The 16,659-nt window shown below is 35.6% G+C and overlaps 1 protein-coding gene across 2 annotated transcripts in view; it reads right to left on the bottom strand.

The window, feature by feature from the left end:
* ADAMTSL3 (ADAMTS like 3) overlaps positions 1–16,659 on the bottom strand; it is a 713,745-nt gene that overhangs the window by 142,690 nt on the left and 554,396 nt on the right. For both annotated transcript variants that reach the window (XM_074233985.1, XM_074233986.1), the window contains exons 20-21: positions 11,791–11,944; positions 7,224–8,292 (exon numbers count right to left, since the gene is read on the bottom strand). In XM_074233985.1, the coding sequence (XP_074090086.1) occupies positions 7,224–8,292; positions 11,791–11,944 (1,223 nt within the window). The remainder of the gene's footprint in view (positions 1–7,223; positions 8,293–11,790; positions 11,945–16,659) is intronic.

Genomic DNA, 16,659 nt, shown 5'->3' with positions numbered 1-16,659 from the left:
GAAAAAGAATATGTATTCCAATCTTTTGACTCCAATGTCAGCAGTGGGTCCATCCTATTAACTCTCACCATCTTATCCTATACCCCTTTTATTTTGGGATGCCTAAACTTCTTTTTTCCTAAAGTAAATTAAATCTACTGGGTATTTTTTTTTTTTTTTTTGCAAGGCAATGGGGTTAAGTGGCTTGCCCAAGGCCACATAGCTAGGTAGTTATTTCAGATTTGAACTCAGATACTCCTGACTCCAGGGCCAGTGCTCTATCCACTGCGCCACCTAGCTGCCCCTGTTTTGTTTTTTAAAACTGGCAAAACTTGTGCAGATTCTGAATCTGAAGACTTAGAGAATTCAAGTGCCACATAGTAGTTTTGGTTTTTTGTTTGTTTTTATAACCACAGTTCTAAACCATCCCTTTCTGTGTCTTTAATTTTTTCTCTAAAATGCTACAGGAATGCTCTCCTTTGTTCTCACACAATGCAGGTTGAATTACAAATTGGTAGACTAACTTTTAACCTATTCTTCATTCTGACCCTCCAACTTACTCCTTAGTTCTGCTGATCAGGTAATCTGCCTTGACCTCAGAAATTTATTGTCAAGTACCTCAGCGGTTTGTGCCTGGGCTTCCCACTCTTTCTTTGACTAGATTTTAGATATCTCTGTATCTTTATGTGGTTTCTCTCTCTCCCATCTCCACATACCCAACGTACAACTTTGTCCACAGTTGAGGAAGAACTGGTGGATGACCATCTCTAAATAAGGGTTCTGCTGCCCTCTACTGCCACCATTTAAAAATATATCAACTCCTTTTACTATCAACTGATAAACTACAGGTTAATCTTATCCAAAAAAAAAAAATCATCCTGTTATTTCAATGCATCAGCTACATTCCCATGACCCTGGACAGTAGACAGAATTCCTGGCACAACAGGTTGCTGCTTCTTCCTCCTACCTAGTATTCCAAAATTGGAATAATTTCAGGAATCTCCCTGAAGTACCAATGATAACTGCTCAATCTTTAAAAATCAGGTTTTAGGGGCCGCTAGGTGGCATAGTGGGGTGGCTAGGTGGCATAGTGGATAAAGCACCGGCCCTGGAGTCAGGAGTACCTGGGTTCAAATCCGGCCTCAGATACTTACTAATTACCTAGCTGTGTGGCCTTGGGCAAGCCACTTAACCCCATTTGCCTTGCAAAAACATAAAAAAAAAAAAGAAAAAAAAATCAGGTTTTACAATTAGCCCAGTTCTATGGAAATGTAGAATCACATGAGTTGTCATCTTGCAACTAGATAGTTATTTTGATATTTTTTCCAGTGGTCATATAATTTCTTCCTGGGCACAATGAGGTTTCTTGTTTTATCATTTATATTAAGGCAAGTCCAATCTTTCAAATAAAAGGTTGAGGTTGTATCAGAGTGGAGTGAGCAAAGAAAGAAGAAAAAAGTTGTGAGTTTTGGTAGAAGTTTTTGCCAATACTGTCACAGTCTCAGTGGCCAGACAAGAATGGAAAACACCTAAACCTCTACTCTAGTCCAGACACTTACTTCTCTCTAGCACTATTACAACAATTTCCTAATTGTTCAATATTTCTCCAAAACATCCCCAATGTTAACTGCCAAATTGATACTTTTCCTTTAGTATTTTTTTTTTTTGCAAGGCAAATGGAGTTAAGTGGCTTGCCCAAGGCCACACAGCTAGGTAATTATTAAGTGTCTGAGGCCGGATTTGAACCCAGGTACTCCTGACTCCAGGACCGGTGCTTTATCCACTACGCCACCTAGCCACTCCACTAAATTGATAGTTTTAAGACACATTTTCTTACTCAAAAATTTTCTGTGGTTCCCTGTTACCTCTCAGATAACTCCTTACTCTGGCATTTAAAATTCCTCAGAATATGGTTTCCACCATATTTTTCAAAACCCTATTTCATATCATCCCCTTTCTGCATTCTCTGTTCCAGTCAAACTGATTTATGGACCATTTTCTTTCAATGAATCCATATTCCTCTTCTTTGATTCCTTACTAGTAGTACCCCATATCTGGAAAGCACTCCTCCCTCATTCTTTCTCCTAAAGTTCTAGCAACATCTTCTACAAAAGGCTTTTCCTGAATTGTTAGCACTTTCTTGTTCTTGAAATTACTTTGAATATTTTGAATTTGTTTATTTTTGTACATATTATATCTTTCCATGAAAATGTAGGCAGAGAGTTTATATGAGTATAGAGATTTTGGATAAGGGCAAAAATTGTTTTTTTTTAAAGTTCTGATGCTTTGCACATAGTAGGAGTTTAAATACTTGTTGCATTCAACTGAACTAAAATGAAGTATGTGCATTAACTTAATCAATGAAAATTTAGGGCACATATATTGATTCTCTGGTTATAAGAGCCCTGACTCTCAGAAGAGCTTATGATTAATATATATATAGCAATTGAGATGAAAAAATAGTTAATTAGAGCTATTTGGATAGGTTGTACTTTATGGACTATAAAAATCATAAACTGGGAATTATTGTTTTTACTGTAATGCAGGATACCTGATATTTCAATTTTTTTGATAAAGTAACAGTAAATATACTATGAATGAGAAACTCTCCAATGGAGAAAAGTGCATGATCTTTAGTGCATGAATTATATGTTATATGTTTGTAATTCTTATTGTTTAATTATTGATTTTGATTTTATTCTAAATAATTGCATTTGCAAGATAAATTAATTTCAGATAAGTGAGGCATTATTATAATCATTTTCTAGCTTGCTAGATTATCAAAGAAAAATGTTAGTTTGATACTCCTGAGTTTGGGAAATCAAAGATAGGAGATCTACTTCTGACTTGGACCTTTGGCAGGTCATTAAACATGTGTCTGTGTTAGTGTCTTCTCTTGTAAATGAAGAGATTAGATTAGATAATGGCTAACATTTATTTCTATTACAAAATTAAATATTTTTAAATTTCTTTGACCTGAAAGATTTAAATAATTCCAAAACAGCAGATCTAAAGATAAGAACTTGGATTATAATAAAGGAAAATTATCAGTTTAAACCAATCAATCTCAAATTAAGTATGTTTCACATGATACCAATAACTAGCAGTAATAATGGTAACTTCAAAATCATTCTAAATTCTTATGTGGGTGTTATTTAAAAACACTTTGATAGCCACGTAGAAAAATCTTATTTTTTTTTGAAAGAATGCTAAGAATCACTTCCAAATAAATTGCTATAATTTTAGAAACTTTTTCAAAATTCAAGTCCAAATCATAATTCCTTTAATCTACATGTCTAGCCAGAGGAAACCAAAAGATAGGGGGAAAACATTTTTCCATATTCTCTGTTCAATTAAATTTAATTCCATGAGTATTTATTAACCATCCGCTTTATTCCAGGAACTATATTAGGTGATTTAGATACAAAGATTTAAAATATGACAGTCCCTCTCCTCAAAGAGTTTAAATTCTACTGTGGAGGAGATTCAGTTGGTACAGAAAAATAAATATAAAATATATATGAATAAGGGAGCTGAATATTCTAAGAAGCAGAGGTGAGAAGGAGGAGGATTCCAGGTATAAAGTACCATCCCTTTAATATATTGCCATTTCACATGGAATAGCCTGGTGCTGATTTTTCTTCTCCGAGCTCTCCATGAAACAGCTCTCAGTGTGAGCCTGGAAGGTTAGAGTGAGTGAACCAGTCTAGAGAGAGAGAGCAAGTGTTTGCATGTGAGAAGGCCTAACAGTGTGGGTGGGTAGGGAGGGGTAAAGGTGTAAAAAGTCACACATCTATTACATATGCATGAAGAATAGCCTATGCCAAGGTGAGAGGTAGAGAACAGAATGGAAAATAGCATATTATAGAGAAAAAATGTTAGTTTGATACCTCTGAATTTGGGAAATCAAAGATGGGAGATCTATTTCTGGCTTTTCTAAACTAACTGGAGGACCTTTGGCAGCTGGACCTTATTTTGACTGGAGCACTGAGCTTGGGAGAGGAAATAATGTGTAAATACCTTGAAAAAGATAGCTTACAGTAAGACTATGAAAGATTTTAAAAGTCAGGCTTAGTATCCTAGAGGCAAAAGGGAGACAGTGAAGTTTCCATTTCAGGGGTTTAATATGCTCAGCCTTATGGATAGGAAAATCAATTTGGCAGCTGTGCAGAGGACGGTTTGAGGGGCTGGATTTTAGTAGATGACTACAATAGTCAATAGAGGTGATAACCACAAGGAAAAGGGTGACTGCTGAGTACCTGGAGGATTGGGACAGATGTGAGAGATTTTGGAGGTTGAAATAAGAAGATTTTGCAACTGACCAGATGTGGGGCTGTGGATGGTGAGTGAGTAAAGAATTGAAAATACTGCCAAGTTTATGAAACTGAGTTACAAAAGGATGGTAGAGACTTCAACCTAAATTGTGATATTGAGAGAAGATGAGGGTTTATGGTGAAAGATAATGCAGTTTTGTTTTAGATATGCTTGTGTTTAAAATACCAATGGGATATCTAAGTGAAGATTACAGTTTAAAATGCAGCTCTGAAGCTAATGACATGAGGATTATAGAAGATGAGAGAGAGAGAGAGAGAGAGAGAGAGAAAGAGAGAGAGAGAGAGAGAGAGAGGAGAGAGAGAGAGAGAGAGAGAGAGAGAGAGAGAGAGAGAGAGAGAATGAACAGAAAAGGAGAAGGATGAGGAGGAACATGAGGAAAAGGAGAATACAGAAGACAGAAGAAAAACACAGAGATAGAAAATGACAGAGGCAGAAAAGAGACAGGCATCTAGATACCAATTTAGAACTATCCTGAGGAATGCACACAGAGAGGGTGAGACATGTAAAATGACTGAGAAAAGGAGACTAAGAAAGATTGACCAAAAAGATAGGAAAACCATGACCATGTAAGTCATGAAGATCCTGGAATCATCTCACAAATGCTACAGAGAAGAATGAGCAAAGACCATGAAATTTAGCAAAAAACAAAACATTTGTGACATTAGACAGAAAATTTCATCTGAATTATAGGAATGCAGGTCACACTTGAAGGTCTTGAGAAGTGAATGGGAGGTAAGAAAATGGAGTCTAGAAGTTTGACTGTGAGAGGGAGGAGACACAAAAGAAGATAGCTTGAGAGATGGCAGGGCACTAATATATTACTGTCGTTTAATTCCTAAAAAAATAATCATAGTTCTTTTTCTTTCTATGTGAAACATTTTGAACATAATTTATGCTAAAATATGTAGCCTATAATTTTTCATCAACAAATAGCAAGAGCTAGAGACATTAAAAAGATAAAAAATATCTACAAACATTTAAGCTATTTTTTTATGCTAAATAATTGGGCAAGGTATTGTAAGAGAAAGTTCTAAATTGCTTTCTGTACTGCCATTAAAATGAATTATAAGAATACAGTAACAATAATAATACCATACATTTAAGTAGTTCTTTGAAATGCTGATAGCCTTTTCATGCTTATCACTGATTCAAAGATAAAGAAAAAAATTACTTAGCATTTTTTTTAGTTTTTTTTTGCAAGGCAAATGAGGTTAAGTGGCTTGCCCAAGGCCACACAACTAGATAATTATTAAGCATCTGAGGCAGCATTTGAACTCAGGTACTCCTGACTCCAGGGCTGGTGCTCTATCCACTACACCACCTAGCCACCCCTACTTAGTATTTTTTAAAAGTCAACTAAGTGATCAAAAATGGGAAATTAGTTTAACTTTGTTAGCTGTTACATGTTAAATTTCCCATTCATATGCAATCAATCAATCAATATTCATTAGATGTCTAATATGTACACCCTGCTAGCTGCATGATAGAGTATAAAGTATAGATAAGACATGACTCTTGCTCCAAAGGAGTTTAGAATCTGAGGAGGTGCAAGACACACTTGCTAATGCTACAATTTACTTGAAGAATAGGTGTTTCTGGGTAAATGGTACTGACTTAGTTCATACATTCAGTTTCCACAGAGTTAGGCTTCTTGGGAGTTGTAGTTTTAATATTTGCCTTGAGAAAAATTTCCCAGAAGTCTCTGCCCCAATAGAGTTACAATTCCCCTAAAATTAAGAGAGTGCCTGGTACTCTTGAATGCCAACTTTCACTGATCTTGCCCTAGGTAAAAAAAAAGGCAAATTTCTTGTTATGGTGAGGCCCTTTGAAGATACTACTAGGGAAGGCAGAACTTTGCTATATATTTGGATCTAATTAATTTTTTCATGTTTGAAAATGATTATGTTTATTTAAAACCTGTATCCATAATTGTAGAACCAATAGTCTATGGTTTGCAGACTGTTCTTTGTTTACTTTTTTGAAAATTGAGACATTTTTCCAAGTTTGGATCTAATTCTGATTCTCTGAGAGTCTTAGAAGGGTTCATATCACCCAGTGAATCATAATTTATCCCTGTGAACAAAGGTATACAACTAGTGATAATAGCTTTATTTTGCAAGGGTTTCAGAATCTTGGTTCTTAAAGAGTATGGATTCAACTTGTCAACCTTCATTTTTATATCATACCATACTACATGAAGCCCACGTGGGCCCTTGATTAATACTATAATCTATTCCTTGAGTAATAAAGGCAGCATGGCAGAGCTGATGAAGTATTGGACTTGGAATCAGAAAGATCTGAGTTCAAATCCTATCTCTGACATTAGTTCCATAGTTTGGGCAAGTTTATGGGTACCTCAGGCAACTCCTTAAAACTGATTTACTAAATCATAAAAAGGCTGCTATTTAACATTGATAGACAAAGTCACAGACCAAGGGAGTATTTATGTATGCTGGAGTACTGAATCCAACCTCTACTACCTGCTAACATTCCATCCATTTTTTAAGGCCTTAAAGACAATTGCTTATATAAAGTCTTGCTACTACCTAGAATTTTCTTCCCCCCAGATTCTTGTAGTTTTTGTGTGCACAAATCACCCTATAATTTGTGCTATGTTTATCTGGGGATATTTTATTTTGATCCTTAAGAATAAGAACAATTTTTACCTTTGCATCTCCCCCCATTACCTTGTCCACAGAACATTTTCCAAGCTTGAATCTGACAATATAAAGAACTTTGATGCTGACACATTAAAAAACAGTACTGAAATAGCATCTTTTCTCATACTGGCAACCTAAATTCAGAAGTAATTCGAAAGTTTGTCAAGACTATCTCTTCAGATAGTTAGTTTTTAATCATTAGTTTTTAAACTACGATGCCCATTAAGTTAAGATCTATATTTTACTTACTTTTCTGAGGGCTGCAGCACTGCTCCATCTTTGGTCCAATCATATTTCGCATCCTCAGTTTTAACAAGGTCACAGAACAAGTTGATGACCTCAGTATTTTGGGTAATAAAAACTGTACTTCCAATCCTCGAATTTATTGTTTTATTAAATGAAATAGGGAGTAATTTGTTTTGTTTCATAAGAGCAAGTCCTTTTTGCTTGATAACTAGTCTTTTTGGGTTTTTTGAGTTGAAACCTCTAGACACATTTTGAGTTTTCATACTCAATTTGGTGGTGGAAGATTCTACTTGGGCTCCTCTCCATTTACCCCTTGTAGGTTGCATCTTTGCTAACTCAGCCACCACCTCATAGATCACCTGGGATGCAATGTCATCATTCACCTCTCCAGTTTCGATAAGTTGACTCATATTCTTTATTAATTCTTCAAATTGTACAGTATCCATAGTGTAGGACCCCTGTAGGACTGCTGCTTCTAAGAATTTATCCTTGAACTCCAAGGAATTGGGAGTTTCTGCTGGATTATTGCCATGGCGAACTAGAGCTCTTAAAAGTGGTTGGTCGCTAACTTGACCATCATCTGGATAGAGTTCATTTTGTTGTCTCCATATTTGTCTCATTTTATGCCATGTGGCTCCCAAACTATTGGCTTCATTATGGTCTATTCTGCCATTTTCAAGGGGGTGATCTCGGAAAACTGGGGGCTCTATGAGTCGGTTGTCAGTGCCAATTAGCTTGAGGACAAAATTTTCATGCACAGGCCCGGCAATACATTGGTATAGACCAATATCACCAGCTTCAAGGCTGTGAATCTTCATTGAACCTGATTTTGTTATGCCAAGTCTTTTGGAGTTCTGCAAACGCTGTCCGTCTTTCTCCCACCGGATGAGAGATTTTTGGAACCTTCTTACTGGGCACTTGATAACCACAGATGTTTTGGGAAGTAGATAGGCCCTTCCCCCTATTGTGAAATTAATCCGTTTTTCTTCTCTTGTTTGAATATAGACTCTTTGGATGCTAAGGATCTGAGGACGCTGGGTACCATATTTGGGTATAACCTCTGGCTTTATCACTGCAAAAAAAAAAAAACCCCAAAAACCAATATAAAAAAATTAATAAAACAACTTTTCAAAAGAAGTAATATTCTAATCAATGTATACATATATGTATTTAAGTTTTTGATTTTACTTCTTTAAAGTACATGGATAAGAACATTGATAAATAATAAACTCATATTTTTATGGAACCTCATTTTTCCTCTTTAATACCCACAACAAGTGGTTATCTTGCATCTGCTTGAAAAACACTATGTGATATAGAATTCATTACTTCTTAGGGCAGCCTTCCACTTTAAGGCAGCAGTAAATATCAGGGAGACTTTTCTTACATCAGGCCCAAATCTGTTTCCTACAACTTCCACCCACCATTCCTGATTCTGTGTTCTGGGGCCAGGCAGAATAAAGCTAATTCATCTCCCACCGGACACACCTGCAAATATGTAAAGACAGCTGGCACACTCTCCAGGCTAAATGTACATCTCTACAGTGTTTGGATCCATTTCAAGTTCTATGTACTACTTTCAGCAATGGAAAAGCTAAGTGAGAAGACACACTGAACATATGAAAGCAATACTACAAAACACTGGGTGGAGGAGACAGGAAGCTCAATACCTCTAGGGTTCAGGAGATATGAAATGCCTCACTATTTCTTGGTTAGGGGAAATGTGTTCTGACCCATGGAATTATCTTGGCCTCATTTACCCAGGTTCTAAGTAAACAGCTCTATCTACTTGTTTGGTTTTCAAATTAATCATTTTATCAGCAGCAAATCAGAATAGGCACTTATGTAATAGCTATTTTTTTATTTTTTAAATTACAATCTAGTATATTTGTTGCAATGGAAGAGTTGCAGGTCTAAAATATTTGAAATCCTGATAATAGTGAAACAGGGGTGCTATTCAATTGATACTTGAGATCAATTAGGAGATTTAAAAATATTTTTATTTAAAATTTTAAGTTTCAAATTCTATTTCTTTCCTTCCTTCCCTGAGATGACAAGCAATCAGATATAGGTCATATATGTGCAATTATATGAAACATTTCCATATTAGTCATTTTGTACAAAAAGACTCAAATAAAAGGGGAAAAAATGAAAGAAAGTGAAAAATTGCATGGTTTAGTTGGTATTCAACGAATACCAGTTTTTTCCTCTGGAGGCAGATAGTGTGCTTCATCAATTGTCTTTTGGGAATATCTTCATTCAGAATTCTTCATCGAACAATATTGCTGTACCTGAATACAATTTTCTGGTTCTTCACATTTCTTATAGGACTTTCAATCAGGATATTTTTTTTAAAGTTTTTCATGAGAGTTCTTCAAAGCTGACTCTATGCTTCCTTTTCTGCTATGGTTTGCTAAAATTCCCTACAAAAAGAGGTACATAAAACTGGAACCCCTCCAAACCAAAAAACTTTGCTGGAAGAATTTCCATCCTTTACCATCCTTTAGATATCTTAATTTTGGGCCCAGGGGTTGCCTCCTGGGAGACAGTGTGGTGGGGTGGAAATAGCAGTGGCACAATCTTGAATCCTGACTGACCTAGATCATATCACTCTTTTGGGTCTCAGTTCCCCCATTGGGCCTTCTAGCTCTAAATCTTATGATCTGAAAGTTTTCAAGAAAGAAAAATACTCCCCTTTGGGCAAATAATTGTTGAAGTGCACCTATATTAGAGGAATTGTGACCTTTAGGGTTTTTTTTTAACTTTTAGGATTTAAATCAATTAATGTTATCTTTCGTTATGGTTTTCTTAGCATCAAATATCGAACAAGGAATTAAGCCCCAAAGCTTGTCAACTCCATCAGGTTATAGCCCAAAAAGCTAATTTAAAATAATCATATTTTAGACCTGGGACTCTTCCACTGCTCTAATTTCACAAAACAAGGATCTGCTGCTCAAGTCTGATCTTCTGGGGAAGCTGGGGCAGGGTTGAGAGGATGACTTAAACAGCAATATGGCATTCTCTTTGGACAATGACTGCACACTTTTGTCTAACTGAATGATGAAGATTGTATGCAAAACTGATGGAGAGTTACAATCTACAAAGGCATTTACTTAGGCATTTTTTTAAGCTAACTTATAATTTTTCCCTGCACCCCATTTCATGCCCTAATAACTACTACAGATTCCCACATGTTGTCCTGATATTATTTTAGTGGAGGCTGCCAGTGTTACTTTAATACAACTCTCCTCTAAGCAGTTTACAGACTAGCCACACAGCTATGTAACTATCCACAATTAATAAAATTCAGATAAATATGCAGCTCAAAATATTTTATTATACCACATGCCAAGGACATTCCAAAATTCCTTGGGGCTTTATTTAAGTGATGCTTGGAACCTCAGACTTTTGGAATGTCAACTTAAAAGACATGCAATAAAAGAAGTTTCAAATGATGCATGAACCAATAATTATTGTATTTCTTATTTTGTTTTTTTTTTGAGTGCCTGAGAAAGCTATGTATAAGCAGATGATTTTAGATAGCATTAACCAAATTTTTCATCTTATTAGACTAAATTTCTCTTGATTTTTTTCTTAACAGTATTCTCCACAGGGGACCCTGATATAATTAAATCTATTTTTTGCAACTTAATATATAAAGCATCAAGAAATGAAAGGGTTAGGAAAAAAACCTGAAAAACTTAACTTCTAGTAGAATAATATATTCCCAGGATCATCCTGATTCTTAATTATTAAATACTAGGCATTAAACCCAAACAACCTAGCAGCTTAGATTTCCCTAATAAGTTATAATGAATTTAATTATAATTATTTATTTCTAACTAGATTTATTTATAATTATTTAACTAAAGAGATAGTCAAACTAAATTTTGTATTTTTTAAAATGGAGAACTTTAAAATTTCTTTTTAATTCAATTCTATTCATTTTAAATAAAAAAAACACTGAACTCTTGCTCTTCTCTTAACTGCACAGATATAAAGATGTTATGAGCATAATGGTAAAAGCATTAGATTTGAAATTAAAGGACCCGAGTTCTAATCCCAAATTTGTTCTTTACTGCCTGTGTGGCTTGGGTAAATCATTCTACTCTTTTAGGTGTGGTCAACAAAATAAAAGAGCTGAAATGTCCCTTCTAGCACTTAATCCTTTGAAGTGAAATTAGGAATAATTTAAACATCATCCATATAGTTAACATTCCTAATCATAAAATGTTAGAAAACTTAGAAGAATGGAAATATTCTGAGGGGGGTACAAGTTCAAACACTGGAAAAAATAAAAAAATCCAAGAGGCAGAAATTATAAATGGAAGAAAAGACAAGACAGCTAGTGATAGTCTTCAGTATTATAGACTTCATTAGCATAGAATATCTCTGTGAATGTTCTCAACTTTGACAAGGGTGCTTTATTCATGGATTAGAAACATGCTGATGTGAGGAGAAAATAATCATTTGGTAGTTAGTTATACAAGTTCTATACTTTACATTCAGGTAATAATTCAGATTAATAGGTTAAACATTTCATTTGAAGACATGATAGAACTATACTTACTATTACACATCATCATCCGGCAAGACCTTATGAGAGGGGCTTGTAGCCGACCCTTGCACAATGACCCGCTGAGTGTGACGTTGCGACCTTTGGAGGTCAGTTTTTGACAGATGGGCTTCCTTCTCTGAATCCCAACACCACAACTTACAGAACACTGTAAAAGGGTTAATGCAATTGTGTCAAATAAGTTCAAATCTAGTCCATGTCTAATCCAATTACAGAGAATTTTATGGCAAGGATAAATTCTAGAGATGTATAGAAATTTCATAAATTTCATAGGGTTTCAAGTGAGTCACTTCCTGGATTTTTGTTATTCAGAGTTCACATTTTTTTCTTTGCAATGACAATCATTTGCCATGGGAATCACCTGGTATATTAGCTTCTAATTATTTTTAAAGCTAGTGCATGCAAGTAATTGAAGGGTCATTTTAGTCAAGATGGCAGCCAAAGGGTTTTCCTTTTTTCTTACAGAGATGGAATAATATTAAGATCAATGGAAAGAGAGTTAAGAAACTTTGGTTCTGGTTTTAGCTCTGCTTTGTGTCACTATATTAAGGTAACTGGTGAAATAGCAGCAGTGGTTATAATAACAATGATAGTAGAGTTTATGTAGCACTTTAAGCATTGCAAATTGCTTTACATCTATTATCTCATTTGACCCTCTACCTACCCCACACAATAAATAGCTTTATTGACCCTCATGATGATAATAATAATACTATAACCACTCTTGTTTCATAGAAGAGCAAGGAAATGGAAGCTAAGACGGTTTAAACAAAGAGAGGTTTATAGCCACGGTCACAAAGACAGGGTCATCCCTCACTAAGAGGGTATTTAAACCCAAATTGTCCTGACCCAAAATCATGTACCATCATTTCACCTCTGGTCAATAGTATCTATACATGTAGGTCAAGGGAATTGAATCAGAGGATCTTTAAAACCGTTTTCAATTTAAAAGTCTGATTCTTTCATCAGTGAAAGTATATGAAAAAGTGGCTACTCCTTATAGTGACTGGACAGAATAAAAGGAGCTGGGTGACTTTTATAAGTCATTTCATATATATATTATATATATATACATATATTTATAAGCATTTGTTCAATAATAATTCAAGTTTTTAGTTGCAGGGAGCAGTAGACAAAGATCCAGTCTTGTACCTACCTAGGCTCAAGTACCACCTCTGGCATTTACTGGCTTTGTAACACAGGGCAAATCACTTAACCTGTGAGGCAACTGTGTGGTACTGTGGTCTGCATATTGGACTTGGAATAAGAAAGGTCTTAATTCAAATCCTTAATTCAAATCTCAGGTACTAGCTGCACTTAACCTCCACCAGACTCAGTTTTCTTATCTTATAGAATAAGGATGATGATACTCAGAGCACTGTAATGATCTAATAAAATAATATATGTAAAGTATTTCACAAATATTAAAGCACTATATAAATAGTTATTGTAATTAAAATAATCATCTTATAATTATATACATATCACATATAATTGTAATAATTATTGTATTTATTGTATTTATTATTATTATTATAATTACTATTATTGCTCTCACAGGCTGTGTGCCAGGAATTTCACAAACTTTATCTTTTTGGCCTCAGGAACCCTTTTCATTTCTTAAAAATTATTAAAGACTCCCAAGAGCTTTTATGTAGGATTATAATATTAGACATTAAAATGTCTAATTTTAGTATTTTTATTTAGTAAATATCTAATTTTAGTATTATTTTGAAAATAGTTTTAAACCCATGGACCCCTAAAAGAGTAGTGTTACTGCTATGAGACTGAGCCTTCAAGAAACTTCAGAGGCTAGAAAAGAGACACAGAAAGGTAGATAACAGAGTAAGAGAACCTGATGGGAAGTGGTTAGCAATGTCAAAATCTGCAGAAAGGTAATGGAGATGAAGACTGAGAAAAAATACCTGGATAGGTTAAGAGCAAATTCACTAGAGGACAAAAAATGAGTTGGAAGTTTCATTAGGATGAGAGTAGAAGGTATAGACATTAATGAGGAGATGGTCAGATTATATTTAGATCTGGAAGGAACCTCCATGACCATCAAGTCCAACCCCCTCCTTTTTCAGATGAAGAACTGAGGCCCAGAGAAATGATTTGCCCAAGGTCACATAGGCACTTAGGGCTAGGGTCAGGATTCAAACCTGACATTTTATTCGAAATTCAGAACACCCACATACCACTACCTTTTATAGGTGGTGAGGAAAAAAAAAAGTGGTGAACACAGGCATTCATCTATTAAATCCCAAAAGCAATCTAGGAAACTTCGCAGTGATATTTATTTCTCTTTTCTGTAAGATACACAAAATTCAGTGGGAAAAATACTGTATTTGGAGGTGGAAGACCTGGGATTTCATTTTGTTTTTGATTCTATGACTTTAATTAAATCATCTAACTAACCTGACCTCCAGTTTCTTCATCTACAAAGTGAAAATGACAACACTTGCCTTACCTATCTCACAAGGTTGTTGGATAGAAGGTTTATAATCCTTAAAGTGATAGAGAAATATAAGTTTTTTGGTTCAAGGTACCAATACTGGAAGAAATTAAGTTGAAATGTGTAGCCTTGGGTATATTATTCCTCACCTCATCCCGCCTTGTCCCTTCCTGGGATACAGCTGCCTCAACTGAATGATGAGGGGGCTGAGTCAGATGTTCTGTAAGAACTTTTCCAGTGCTAGCCTTCTAGAAGACTTTTGATGAGTAAAGCCAATTTCAGTAAGTGTAGGGTGATCACAGGCTGGGGAGAGGTCATAGCTAGAGGGGTAGACACTCATGAGCTGTTTCCTAGTCTTTGAATGCACAGGTCTAAACTGTTGGCTAGAATCTTCCAAAGGAGCTATTCAGAAGTTACAATAAATAGCTAGCTGCCTTTAAGGTGAGAACTCCCTTGGCACATAGATTTGGCAGGCACCCTTAGACACAGGCAGCAATTAGGTGTCAAACTCTATGCCAAAGAAAGAAGGGAAAAAAAAGACTTCAAAAAGAGAAGAAATTTCAACAGAAAAGAGAAAATGGGAATGCTACAAAAATGTAAAATTTCTTTCCTACCAGCTGCACGTGCATCCTGTTGTTTCTGATCCCCAGTAAGGATTTTGTTTTTGAAAGAGAAGTTGAAATTGAAGTCATGTGCATACAATTCCCTTGCTAACACTCCATTAATGGTCCCACGTAGAATTGTCTGTGGTTGGACCCTGGTGGAGTGTCTTGATGGGGTTAGGTTGATCTGGGTGCTCTCTTTGCACCTTAATGAATTTTGTTGCCTTGGTAACCAGTTGTATCTTACCCAAAATTCAGGTACAGCAAGAGCTATATTTTTGCTTCTTTCAACATAGAAGTCTGCAGCCTAAATTCCTCCAAAAGTGATGAACTTTGTTGGAGCTTTGTTCCAGAAATAACTTCTTCTTTGCTCATGCATAGGATACATTTTTGCATCTGCAAAGGACTTCATGAATGATTCAAGTATACATTTCCTGACTTCTTGGTCTATGGGGGAACTGAAGCCCATGAACAGGTGACTGAACCAAAATTGCAGGTCATTGTGGGGAGCCAGGCCATTAAAACAATTGGCCTCTGTGCAAGAAATATTCTTTTGCTAGTGGCTCACAAGATAATTGGACAGGCTTCACTTCCACCTGATGAATGCATTTGAATTCAGTATTTGATTGTCTAGTACAGTATAAATTACTGTGTTGAGCACAAGAAGGGAAAGTCTACTTTAAGGGAGCTTACAATCTGGTTCAGAAGACAAAATATGCACTCAGAGAATAGCTAACAATTTAGATAATACACTATGAATGTTAAGCAGAAGGGTTAAAGAAATTCAAAGAAGGAAAGAGTGAATTAGAATAGTAATCACAGAAAACTGTTCAGGGGAAGTGGTGCTTAAATTGGGCCTTCAAAGAAAAGTTAGACTTGAATGGATAAGAGAAATCAGTCAAATAAATGGATGTCAAACAAATAGAATGCTATGGAATGATAGAGAATGAGATCTCAGATTGCTCCACATTAGCCCTGCAAAGTATCTTCAAAGTCATCTAAACAAACTTCCTTATTTTACAGGAGAAACTGAAGCCTATATAGACAAAGAACTGTGCTCTGTTCACCGTGCCCATTTGTGGGTAGCACTGGGATAGGACTAGAACTCATGTTTTTAACCTCAAGTCCTGTGTTCTTTCTATATATAGAGCCATTCCATGATATCTGCCAATTTGCCTTAAATTTATGATATATCATATATATTTTAAAATAATCTGCTGCCTTTGAAAAAAGCAGATTATTGAGTTCTCCTTAATCTCTCATTCACATACTGCTTGAGGGAGGTAATTAGACGAAGCTGGGGAGGCCCTTAAGAAAAAAGTCATAGAACCAGCCAATGGAAAAAATCAATAAATCATGGAATTATAGAGTTTGCAAGGACATCATAGGTGATCTTCTCCAACCCAAACCTGAAGAGGTTTTCCTGAAATAGGATCCAGAGACATGATTATCTGGCATGTTCTCAAAGACCTAACTATTCTGGATTTGAAGGGAGGGAGAGATAAGCCCTGCCTTCTCTTCCAACTCTCCCAGTGACCTACTCTAGAATATCAAAGTTCAAATCCCATATAGGACACCTACCAGCTTTATGATGCTGGGCAAGTCACCTTAATGTCTCTGGGCTTCAGTTTCCCTACCTTTAAAAAGAAATAATAATGTTTCTACCAACCTCTTCACTAATTGAATGGACTGTGAATTGCCAATCTTAAAGTGATAAAGAAATAAGCATTATTAATACCACGAAGTAGAATTCCTCCTTGCACAAAACACTACTAAACTTTTTTTGTTTTGTTTTCAGAAGTTCCT

This window comes from Macrotis lagotis, chromosome 4 (assembly GCF_037893015.1).
Source record: "Macrotis lagotis isolate mMagLag1 chromosome 4, bilby.v1.9.chrom.fasta, whole genome shotgun sequence".
Taxonomy (NCBI): Eukaryota; Metazoa; Chordata; class Mammalia; order Peramelemorphia; family Peramelidae; genus Macrotis; species Macrotis lagotis.
The sequence above is the reverse complement of the archived record's forward strand: the minus strand, read 5'-3'. Positions and strand labels throughout refer to the sequence as shown.